Source organism: Cornus florida, unplaced genomic scaffold, assembly GCF_030987335.1.
Source record: "Cornus florida cultivar Cherokee Brave unplaced genomic scaffold, ASM3098733v1 CherokeeBrave_3.0.0_Hap2_Chr09, whole genome shotgun sequence".
In the NCBI taxonomy this organism is placed as follows: domain Eukaryota; kingdom Viridiplantae; phylum Streptophyta; class Magnoliopsida; order Cornales; family Cornaceae; genus Cornus; species Cornus florida.
The window spans coordinates 74,505,338-74,517,763 of record NW_026775579.1 but is presented as its reverse complement, the minus strand read 5'-3'; the positions used below and the strand labels follow the sequence as shown (position 1 = coordinate 74,517,763).

At 30.2% G+C, this 12,426-nt stretch overlaps 1 protein-coding gene across 4 annotated transcripts; it reads left to right on the top strand.

The window, feature by feature from the left end:
- Positions 1-998: 998 nt before the first annotated feature.
- Positions 999-8,097, top strand: LOC132274434 (probable galacturonosyltransferase 7). 4 transcript variants are annotated; one of them, XR_009470420.1, is made up of 5 exons: positions 1,004-1,431; positions 2,153-2,333; positions 5,248-5,409; positions 5,740-5,854; positions 7,828-8,097. XR_009470420.1 is itself a non-coding variant. In XM_059775712.1 (4 exons), exons 2-4 carry the CDS (start codon positions 2,182-2,184, stop codon positions 7,855-7,857), a joined length of 297 nt encoding a protein of 98 aa, XP_059631695.1. In that variant the 5' UTR covers positions 999-1,431; positions 2,112-2,181; the 3' UTR covers positions 7,858-8,097. The 4 variants fall into 4 exon arrangements, 2 of the variants coding, with proteins under 2 accessions (XP_059631695.1, XP_059631694.1); XM_059775712.1 differs by lacking the exon at positions 5,248-5,409 and having other exon boundaries at positions 999-1,431; positions 2,112-2,333; XM_059775711.1 differs by lacking the exon at positions 5,248-5,409 and having other exon boundaries at positions 1,000-1,431.
- The last annotated feature ends 4,329 nt before the right edge of the window (positions 8,098-12,426 follow it).

Here is a 12,426-nt window from a genome sequence, read left to right as displayed (position 1 = left end):
TAAATACATTGAATCTTGTTCTCAATACTTTAAATCAATTGTATACTTACATCTTTTAATCTTAACTTCTAAATCAATTGGATAAACATTTTAATCTTGTTCTCAACATATTTAATCTTTATCTCAACACTTTTTATACTTGTTCTTAACACCTTTAATCTTTACTTCAACACCATTTAATCTTACTCTCACTACGTTTTAATCTTGTTCTCAACACCTTTAATTCTTACCTCAATGCCCTTTAATTTTTACCTCAACACATTTTAATCTTGTTCTCAATACTTTTAATCTTTACCTCAACACCCTTTAATCTTTACCTCAACGCCATTCAATCTTATTCTCAACACTTTAATTTAATCTTGTTATCAATAACTTTAATATTTATCTCAACCTCATTTAATCTTACTCTCAACATATTTTAATCTTTATCTCAACACTTTTTAGTGTTATTCTCAACACCTTTAATCTTTACATCAACGCTATTTAATCTTGTTCTTAATACCTTTAATCTTTACTTGAATGACCTTTAATCTTTACCTCAACGCCATTTAATCTTATTCTCAACACATTAATTTAATCTTGTTATCAACAATTTTAATATTTACCTCAATCTCATTTAATCTTTTTCTTAACATATTTTAATTTTTATCTCAACACTTTTTAATCTTGTTCTCAACATTTACTATAAAAAAAACAGTTTTTTACCACGCACTTTCTACCACGATTTTAAAATAACCGGGGTAAAAAGGGTCTTCTACCACAGTTTTTAAAATAAGCGTAGTAGAAAGTATATTTTTTACCACAGTTATTTTAAAACTTTCTACCACGATTAATGAAAAACTATGGTTATAACCACGCACGTTTTATCGTGATAGAAAGATTTTCTATCACCGTTAATGAAAAATCGTGATAATAATCATGTATTTTTTACCACGATTTTAAAATAACTCACAGATAAACCACACGTAACATATATACTCAAAAAAAAAATATATATCTACATATATCTCCAAAGCCGGCCCCTTTCTCTCGCGATCTATACTCGATCTGCAAATCCTCTTTCTCTCAAATTTCAAAGCCTGACCCATGCCTCTTTCTCTCTAAGCCCAACCCTTCTACCAAAGCCACTGATTTCTGAAATCTCCACCATTGAGGAGCAGCGGAGGGTTGAATCGATGGTCAGCGCAACGTTAGAAAGGAGTTAGCGGCACAACTGATTGAAAAGTTCCCTGAGTTTCAGGGTGCGCAGTGCCCCTGTAAAGTCCACCACAGATGGGCGTTGAGATTGAACAAGGATTCGCCCCCTTTCTCCAAGCCCTAACTATAGCTCCCTCTCTCATTCGAAGTCCTAACCCCTCCCTCCTATTCGAAGGACACTTTGGCGTTAAACCAAAGACCTAATTTATCGTGTGCGCATTGATAAATTTTGAGGTTTGTATTTTCATCCCTGTAAATTGTTATCTTCATCAAATTGATACTCAAATAGGTATGGCGTGACTTCAGTTTAATTCAATTGGGGTTTCTTATAAATTCCATGTCTTAATGTGTACTAAGTAAACCTTTTTTTATTTTATTTTTTGCAATGCCTATATTGATTCTTTCTATAGGATGTTCATGATTTTTTTGTTTTCTCTATTTCTTTATCATTTGCTTGCGTCACATGAGGAAATTATACTTTCTATTTTTATTTTTTATTTTTGTTTCGATTTTGGAATAAAATCTAGCAGCATTTCAGTAAATCTAGATTGTGTATAGTTATTATATATCCATTGTCTTAGAACAATCAAGTGAACCGTAAAATTTCTGGTTAAGAAATAAATGTGCCTAAGCAGTGGAACTGTTAACTTTTATCATCTGCCGGAAGTGTATTTTATGTCTGATGTGGGCGCACTAGACTTTTTAGTTGTCACCTTATTGATGTCTGCTCATCCATTTTTAGTGGGCTTTTTTTCTTTGTTAATCGTCATCATCATACACTTTTAGCCCTTTTGCTTTCATTTTTTTTATATGATTATTTGTAAGCTAAAAATACTTGTATCAGAAACTAGGATGTGGATTTTGGTTAATTCTCATCTAAAATAATGTTATGACCCTGTTTTTCTCATTGCGAGATTAAATTTGGGAGCTACTGATTATGGCGTCATGAACATAGGGAAAAAATGAAAGACTTTAGTGAAGAAGATGAAGGACCTGCTATATGTGGCTCGGGCTTACTTTCCTAGTATTGCAAAGCTTGCAGCACATGACAAGCTATCACGTGAAATGAAGCAAAATATTCAGGAGTTTGAACGTATTCTCAGTGAAGCTACAACAGATAAAGATTTCCTACCACAGTAAGTGATGATGACTTTATGATTTTCTAATATCCATCCATAGTCCTGAGCAATAAGAATTTTAAATGCTTCCTTTGGTGCAGCAAAGTGTTTGCTAATTGCCTATGGATCTGCTTGCTAAGTTCAAATATCACATTTCTTTATGCATATGTTTGTTTAGTTGAATGTAATTTCTGTACTTTAATCCAATACGAATGTTTTTATTATAGCCTTTTCATAATGGGGACCATCAACAAATTCTTTCACTACATAGGTCATGTTGTATTGTATATTTAGCTGCACTGCCTATGCATGTTTCTTTTATGTGGCCTAGGTTTCCCTAGTGCATTCATAACATTGTCCATTGGCAAGTTTTTTGACTCGCAATTCTTTCTTTCATTCATTTTGTATATTGTAACATATGCAGTCTTACTGCTTGAGGCCTGCCTTTGTCTGAATTTATTATTCTGGTATATAAATGTATAGTATATACCATGTGCTTGCCAAACATGACTTTACTAAAGAAAATAATAGTGATAAAAACAAGAAGAAAAAAAATGCAGTTAAATGTCAACAAGAACATTAAATTTTATTTTATTTTTCTAAATCAATTAATCAAGGTCTGTAATTCTTGTTTTGCAAACTAAATCCTATTTGGGGAATTTTTTTGCTTGAAGAATCTTGCACTTTCGAAGAATCTTGTATCTGTTGAACTGGTGTGAAAAAAAAAATAAATAAATAGAGAGGAAATTTGATTGCCATTGCTGATGTTCTACAGCTAAATGGTGGACGGCTGTATCAGTTCATAGATTCCTTTATTGGTTTTGATCTTATCGTTGGTTGGAGCCCATGCAATAACCTTATAGGCAGAAATAGGGTGAGTGTGGATGGACCTGAGGGTAAATTTTTATTTTACTTTTTATGATTATTTCCATATTCTAGACTTGGTCAAAGAGATAATTGGGAAGTAACAATAAATTCATAAGAAAGGACCTACATTTTGGAACTTATAATTGTTTAGATCCTTTTTCTTTTGTTTTTCTTCCCAGCAGGCCCCCCCCTCTTCCCTAAAAAAAAGAACAGTTGTAGTCTATCCAAGTGTCGAACATATTTTAGTTGGAATTGGAGGAAATTTACAATTCTATTTTCGATGTGCCGATCTGGTGCTTCCAAAATGAATTCTTAGAAATTAAAGGCATTTCTGATGTTGGATGAGACTTGTTAATGTATTGTTTTATTATGATATGATGTTTTTACGCTATCAGGTAAACAAATTGATCATCTTCATGATATGCAAGAGCATTCCAATTTTATTATTGTGAAAATGATTTTTAGGTACCTCCAACCTGTAAATTAAGCACTTTCCTACGTTTTAAAGGCTAATTATTAAAATGTTATCTCTCTTCTAAGCTAACTTTATTTTATGGAGGAAAAAGAAAATCATCTAATCAGGCAAGTATAACAACATATTGGAGTTTTGCTGGATGGATGTCTAGCCGAGGGCTAATATATAAGGTGCTTATGTTATGTAAGAGTTCTCCTTATATAATTTATTTTTTGGTTCATTAAATTTCACAATACCTACCAAAAAAATGGGAAAAAGAAAGCAACACTCTTACCACTTATTTATTTATTTTCTATTGAAAATAAAAAGAGGAAAAAAAATAGAAATATGAGACCCTATCACATGATGTTGTCCTACTATCACTCTTTAGCGTTTTTCTTTTCTCTGTTTCTTTTTTCTTTTCTTCATTTCTAAGAACCAGAAATACTTATCAAAAAAAAAAAAAAAAAAAAAAAAATTTCTAAGAACCAGAAATAAAATAAAATGGATAAATCTGATTTATAATAAGAATGTGCTATGTAGCTGAATTACAATTCCTCTCCTTCCAAATACTCCAAAAGGCAGCTACAAGTATGGAATGAATCAGTTTATTGGTTTGTTGTGAAAACCAAAGTAGCATATCTTCAATTGTTTGTGCTTAGGAGTGGTTCTTGTATTAACTAAAATCTGTATGAATACATGAAAGGGAACATAGTTGTGTGAGATTTAATTAATTATTTTGCTTGATGTTTAGTTGATGGTTCATTCATTAGCAACTAGTCATGAACCATTTCTATACTTCTTCTTCTAGTATCCTTATAAATATTTTAATACATGAAAGGGAACAATTACATCTAATATGATATTCAGTTTTCATTATTTTTAGATGATTGTAGTGTAATTGTTTGATGGCTTTGTAGTGAAAATGCAATCTAAATGTATATTTGTATTGCATAGTTGGTATTCCTGTTAAAATTATATATATATTTTTAGGGCAGTTTATAGGACTAGTTCTGAAAACTAGAGTAAATGGGGGTACCAACTGGAAGGTGTTTCTGTGGTTCTGTTTTTGGTGGTGTGCAGTGTAATGGAGGAAGTGTTTGTTTGTGGGAAATGAAATACTACCTGGATTTATTACTATTTTTCTTTTTCTGAAGCTATGTTTCCTTTTTCACACCACACCAATGGTGTTGAATAATTTGTATTTGAATTTAAGTTCTTTTGCATTATAGTCCATTCTTTTGAACAATTGATTCCCTTCAACTCTACTGAGAGTTTAATCTTTCCCTTCTTGTCCTCAATTGGTGCTGGTTTCTCATAACTGTATTCCTCCATATGATTCCTATAGGAACTATTCAATATTCACATCTTCTGCTTTTCCCTTCATTTTGTAAATTTTCACCATGATTTAGTGTTCAAACTTTCAATCAAATTCTCATGGGCTGTTATTGAAATTGTAGTTCTGAATACTGTCTTAGCTCATAAAGAGGAATGTATGTTGTAGTTTTTAGAATTATTTATGTTCACGACTTTTTGACTATTTTAAGTCTATTTTTTGATAATTTGATTGTAAAAAATACTTAACTGTTGATTTATATCTGGCTTTTGTAGATCATAGGAAAAGCAAATAAAATTGGGGTGGGACCAAAAGAAGTAAGTGACAGGTACATCAATGAGTATCATGGTAACATGAAACAAATTCAGTGCCTTCCTCCTACAGAAGAGCCAGGGGTAACTGATGATATAGAGCAGATAAAAAACATGTTCCATTAGGTGATTCTCTTCCTATCATCATTCTTTGTCTTTCTGAAATACCTGGAAAATTAGGAGTTTCTAAAAATAAAATCGGATGAATAGGGTATTTCAAAATGGAAAAATGATAAATTTCTATGTCAAATAGAGCAAGTAATTGTTCACCTCTTAGGAGGATTATCTATTTCTTGTATTGTGGAAATAAACCAAGGTAGGCTACTGTATCTCATTGCTTAAACCACCTTTGTGACTGTAACTGTGGAAGAGAGCTAAGGTAGACAAACTTCTACATATAGTTTCTTATCTTGAGGTTATGGTGGTATATTTTTCTTATTGAAGTTGTTTATGCAGGTTTGTCTTCACATTTGCCCTAGGTGCTGGACTAGTCCCTAGTCTCCTCCTATCAGAAATATTCCCTAACCGAATTAGAGCAAAGGCAATGGCAATCTACATGGCAGTGCACTGGGTAAGAGAATAGTTGTGTTATGCAGTTTATTCTGTCACTGGTATTGTTATTTCATTTTTTTCCTTCTTTCAGTGTGTAAACGGCAATTTAATTCCAACTTTTTGAAGATTTCTTTAAAATAAAGTCTTCTACCTTTGAATTTCTGTTCAATGTTGAATCCCGATGATCACTTCTCAAACTGTGAACCACAACTTTGAACTTAGTAGTTGAATTTGTTCATGCTTAGAAACTATAAACCAAAGATATCCCTTGTTAAATAATTAAAATTTTCTAAAAAAACATATACCCATTCAGGCTATTTCTAACTTTTATAGTTGCATGAATCTAAAACTGTGTCCACGAATCAATTTTATTTACTGGATAGTTGCAACCAAATATAAAATTATATATGTTGTGGCCATTGCTTGGTGCTGGTAAAAACTCAGGCTAACAAGTGTAGACATGGATTCAAGTTTGATAGCAGCAGCTTTAAGAAAAATAACTTCAAAGGTTAAATCTGTCTCCATTCTTCTACCCCAGATTTCCAAGTAACTGCACCAGCACTACACAATGGCCTTTTTGTATTGGGCATATCAAGACCTAGAGCAAGAAAGGCATTCCTACTTATTTAATATTTTTAAGCTACTAAGTTGATTGTAAATAAGTAGAACTCCCTACTTCACTTAAACTAAATAAACGTAAGGAAAACAGAAAAGTGATGCATAAAAGTCCAAGAAGTCTCAAGAGTGGGCATTTGTCGAACTGCAATTTCAACTGTAAACTTATACAAATCTGATTTTCATATCCATAGCATAACTAAAATTTCTCAAAACTCCCAAAAAATAATTTACATTGTTGTTTATTTAAGGGGCAAAAAAAGAAAATGGTAAGACAACATTACTTGTTCTTCTAATTCTTTCAAATAGGCTGATTTATTTCCAATCCCATTAATCAGCTTAACATGCAACGCCTGCAAGGATAAACAAAGAAAACTGGTCATTCTCTATAGAGTGACCTTAAAAATCATGCCAAATCAGCCAAAGGTATGAATGGGTGACGAAAAGGATTGAGTAGGATGGGGACAAGAAAAATGAGACAAGAACAGGTCCCATCCTCTATGGAAGTTAGGAAAACTCAGCTTACAAATGTAGAGGATAGACTAATAAAATTGTGAAGCAATTGATAAGAACTTGTGATATGACAAATAATGAACTCTTATCTCAGCATACATAAGAAGTTAACATAATAATAGCAGTGTAAAAAGGTTAAACTCTAGGGTTGATCAAACCTTATTGAAGGAAACTGCTGAACTATTGTTAATTCTGGTAAAATCTGCTACAATTTCATCTGCAACCTGGACATCATGAACCAAGCAACCCAATAATTATAAGATAAAACATAATCATACACAGAGGCAATAACAATAATCTAAATGAACTGGAAGAGAAGGCCGATCAGAATAACAGGAGAAGTGAGAAGAGAAGAACAACAAATAGAGATTTTTAGGGAGAAACCTTAATACTAGTGTGATAAATCCTAAAGACATCGAAGCACATATAAGGGCAAACCCTAGACAAACCTAATAAAAAATTTAGCAACCTCAGGGGGGTCACGTGCCTTTAAGTGACCAATTTTGCGGTGTATAGGGGGTCACGTGCCTTAAGTGACCATTTTTTTTTAATCTGAACATATCATATGATGGTAATTCACTCTGTCTTCGAGTACTTTCAATCACCTATTAAATAAGCCATGCTTAAGCTTTAATCCTGGGACTATGTCCTTGACACACTGAACTTGTTTTGCTTGAGTTAAGACCATGTTAATACTTACTTTGCTTGAGTTAATACGAAGAGTAGATCATTCAAAGTACCTTTATTATAATACTTGTTTTGCTTGGTTTAATTTTGGCAACTTTACAACTTACTATATATTTTTTTTTCCTAAATAACTTGCTTTATATTAATTCTCTTACTTCAACTATTACATCTTTGTAGGTTAAAGCTAGGATTGCGGGTTGCGGTTGACGTTACTTTTTTTGTTGCCGCTATATTTTTTGTATGGCTCATAAAGAAGTTGCAAGAAGATATGAAGAATTTTTGTTTTATTTTGGCTAAGTAAATATATAAGGTGTGGATTATGTAGGGTCAGTTTAAATCCAAACCCTAAATCATTTTGTTTGACTATTATTTAAAAAAAAAAAATTATGTAACACTTTCTACTACGGTTATTGGTCATATATATATAAGGTGTGAATTTTTGTTTTATTTTGGCTAAGTAAATATATAAGGTGTGGATTATGTACTTCTTTGAAATTTGTATATGGTTAATTTTTGTATAAAACAATGACTTGGATTTAGTTATATATATATATATGATGTTATTGGTCAGTTGTAAATTATTTTGGTTTTGAGTGATTTAGGATTTAGGATTGCGGTTGTAAATTATTATGTAAAAAATTATGTAAATTATTTTTTAAAAAATTATTTTGGTCTTATATATATATATATATATATATATATATATATATATGATGTTATTGGTCAGTTGTAAGTGATTTAGGGTTTGTGGATTAAGTAAATATATAATGATGTTATTGGTCAGTTGTAAATTATTTTGTTTTATTTTGGCTAAGTAAATATATAAGGTGTGGACTAAACTATTATTTTTTTAAAAAAATTATGTAACACTTTCTACTACGGTTTTGCACCGTGATAGAAAGTCTTTCTTTCTACCGCGGTTCCCCACCGTGGTAGAAAATAAACTTTCTATCACGGTGTAAAACCGTGGTAGAAAAGAAAGACTTTCTACCACGGTGCAAAACCGTGGTGGACTTTCTACCACAATTAAGCACCGTGGTAGAAAATATATATATATTTTCTACCACGGTTTTGCGCCGTGGTAGAAAGTCTTTCTTTTCTACCACAATTTTGCAAAGTTTCGACTTTTTACTACGGCTATTTCTATCACGGTTCAAAACCGTGGTAGAAAGCCTTTTCCACCGTGGTAAAAAGTCATTTTTCTTGTAGTAATATATTTAATCTTGTTATCAACAACTTTAATATTTATCTCAACCTCATTTAATTTTACTCTCAACAGATTTTAATCTTTATCTCAATACATTTTAATCTTATTCTCAACACCTTTAATCTTGTTATCAATAACTTTATTATTTACCTCAACCTCATTTAATCTTACTCAACATTTTTTAATCTTACTCTCAACATTTTTTTATTTTGTTCTCAACACATTTAATCTTATAGTATCAACAATTTTAATATTTACCTCAACCTCATTTAATTTTGCTCCCAACATATTTTAATCTTTATCTCAACACTTTTTAATATTGTTTTTAACAACTTTAATCGTTAAATTAAATGTCATTGAGAGCATTAAGGTACAAATTAAAATGTGTTGGGATCGTTGAGGTAAAGATTAATCTTGTTCTCAATGTCATTTAATTTTACTCTCAACACATTTTAATCTTTACCTCAACACTCTCAGCACATTTTAATCTTGTTCTCAACATATTTTAATCTTTACATCAATGCTTTCAACCTCATTTAATCTTGTTCTCAATGACATTTAATTTTACTCTCAACACGTTTTAATCTTTACCTCAACACCATTTAATTTTTTAGAGGCGTTGAGGTAAAGATTAAAGGTACTAAGAACAAGATTAAAATGTGTTAACAACAAGATTAAATAGTGTTGAGGTAAAGATTAAAATTGTTGATAACAAGATTAAAAGGTATTGAGAACAAGATTAAAGGTATTGAGAACAAGATTAAAATATGTCGAGATAAAAATTAAAATATGTTGAAAGTAAGATTAAATGAGGTTGAGGTAAATATTAAAGTTGTTGATAACAAGATTAAAGGTGTTGAGAACAAAATAACAAAGTTGTTGATATAAAGATTAAATGTGGTTATGGTAAATATTAAAGTTGTTGATTGCAAGATTAAATTAAGGCGTTGAGAATAAGATTAAATGACATTAAGGTAAAGATTAAAGGGCGTTGAGGTAAAGTTTAAAGATGTTGAGAATAAGATTAAAATTTGTTGAGAGCAAGATTAAATAGCGTTGAGGTAAAGATTAAATATGTTGAGAACAAGATTAAAAAGTGTTGAGATAAAGATTAAAATATGTTGAAAACAATATTAAATGAGGTTGAGATAAATATTAAAGTTGTTGGTAAAAAGATTAAAGGTGTTGAGAACAAGATTAAAAGTGTTGAGATAAAAATTAAAAAATGTTGAGAGTAAGATTAAATAAGGTTGAGATCAATATTAAAATTGTTGATAATAAGATTAAAGCTGTTGAGAATAAGATTAAAATGTGTTGAGATAAAGACTAAAATATGTTGAAAGCAAGATTAAATGAGGTTGAGGTAAATATTAAAGTTGTAGATAACAAGATTAAAGGTGTTGAGAACAAGATTAAAAAGTGTTGAGATAAAGATTAAAATATGTTGAGAGGAAGATTAAATGAGGTTGAGGTAAATATTAAAATTGTTGATAACAAGATTAAATTAATATGTTGAGAATAAGATTAAGTGGCGTTGATGTAAAAATTAAAGGGCATTGAGGTAAAGATTAAATGTGTTAAAAATAAGATTAAATAGCGTTGAGGTAAAAATAAAAGGTGTTGATAATAAGATTAAAAAATGTTGAGATAAAGAATAAAATATGTTGATAGCAAGATTAAATGAGGTTGAGATAAATATTGAAGTTGTTGATAACAAGATTAAATTAAGGTGTTGAGAATAAGATTAAATGGCGTTGAGGTAAAGATTAAATGTATTGTGAATAAGATTAAAATGTGTTGAGGTAAAGATTAAAGGACATTGATGTAAAGATTAAAGGTGTTAAGAATAAGATTAAGATGTGTTCAGAGCAAGATTAAATGGTGTTGAGGTAAAGATTAAAGGTGTTGCGAACAAGATTAAAAAGTGTTGAAATAAAGATTAAAATTTGTGGAGAACAATTAAAATGTTTATCCAATTGATTTAGAAGTTAAGATTAAAAGATGCAAGTATACAATTGATTTAAAGTGTTAAGAACAAGATTCAATGTATTTAAGGTGTTAAGATTTATGTTGAACAAGATATAAAAGGTATATCTAATTATTTAAATCACATTAATGGAAAATTATTTTAAAATTATAAATCAATATATATTTGTCAACCATTGCATAAGACAACTTAGGACAAGAAGGCTAAATAATAACGAACCATATTATCCAGTATTTTGTTCAATTTAATTTTAGGAGCTAAAAAATAAGGGTTGTATATTTTGATTTAAAAGGGCTGAGAGCGAAAGAATCCAAGGAGGAAGACAGTGATCGACGAGGAAGATTGGAAGGAGAACAGAAATAGCAAACAATATATTTTAATTTTTAACTTTTTAATAATTTATCATTAAGTTGTTCTGTTTCACTCTTAAATTACCTTTTTAATAAACATATCTTAAATGAAATTATTTATACTACAGCATGGCCCGTTTGCAGCAAAGGATCCTAGTTGGATCCAAATATGTGTTCAAAAATCATTATTTTATGATGCATGTGTAAGATTATTTATTTAATTGTGGCCCACATGATTTGAACATGTGACATATTACTTGGTGGTTAAGTAAATAAATATCAATTAATATTATTTATTCTTGATCAACTTATAATTACCTTTTTGGTAATTACTTATTGGAGAAGTGTTTTCCTTCTCATTCTTTACTTTGATGGAAAGTAGAATTGTATTACTAAAAGGAAAGCTGGTCATCTCTCTGCCTTTATAAAAGTGCATATGCTCCATCAATTATATACGATTAATGATACAACACGTAAAAATTTTATGTGTGCAAAAGGCCAAGAGAGGGAAACCAGTTTCTACCTTTACCTGTTGATCAGAGTTGTAGATTAGTTCGTGATTAAAGGATCTCGACATTGGACTTGATCTCAACAAGGTTTACTATCATGATTCAAGGTATTTATATCTAACTATATTTATTTATGCATTATAGATATGTGGAAATCATGAAGTTCTAAGATTATGGGATTCATGTAAATTTGTGATTAATGGCTTAACACGAATAAATTAAAGTTTACATGTGATATCAGAGCTTATGATTTAGGAACTCATTATATTCCACTAAAGTTTGCATAAATAATATATATAAATTTAAATTTAAATTAAATAATTAAATTTGTTGATCAAAATCATGGCTATGATTGTATAATGTCCAATTAGTCTCCAGAGTATGTTTTTGATCAGTTTGTTTACCAAAGAATTTATTTTGGTTTCCTACCTTGATTTCCGCCCCTGTATATTTGACTTGAAAGTTACTATATACATGTAAGCATATGTATATATAACTTTATTGGTTTGCATGATTAAATAGATGTTTCTTGAAACATCATTTCTCTAGCATGTATATTTTACACCCAAAAATTTTCTGGACCTACTTGTGTGGTGGATATAAATATATATATATATATATATATATATATATATATATATATATCATTATATATTTGTTTTATATATATAGTGATAATTGATGAATGAGAAGCATGTCACTGTATATGAGTATTTTAAATAG

Bases quoted from the DNA above. Each gene is read 5' to 3' on its own strand.
- LOC132274434 (XM_059775712.1), top strand. From the start codon at position 2,182: ATGAAGGACCTGCTATATGTGGCTCGGGCTTACTTTCCTAGTATTGCA. The intron at 2,334-5,739 runs GTAAGTGATGAT...TTGTTTATGCAG, and splicing joins GATAAAGATTTCCTACCACA to GTTTGTCTTCACATTTGCCC. The intron at 5,855-7,827 runs GTAAGAGAATAG...ACATCTTTGTAG, and splicing joins TCTACATGGCAGTGCACTGG to GTTAAAGCTAGGATTGCGGG.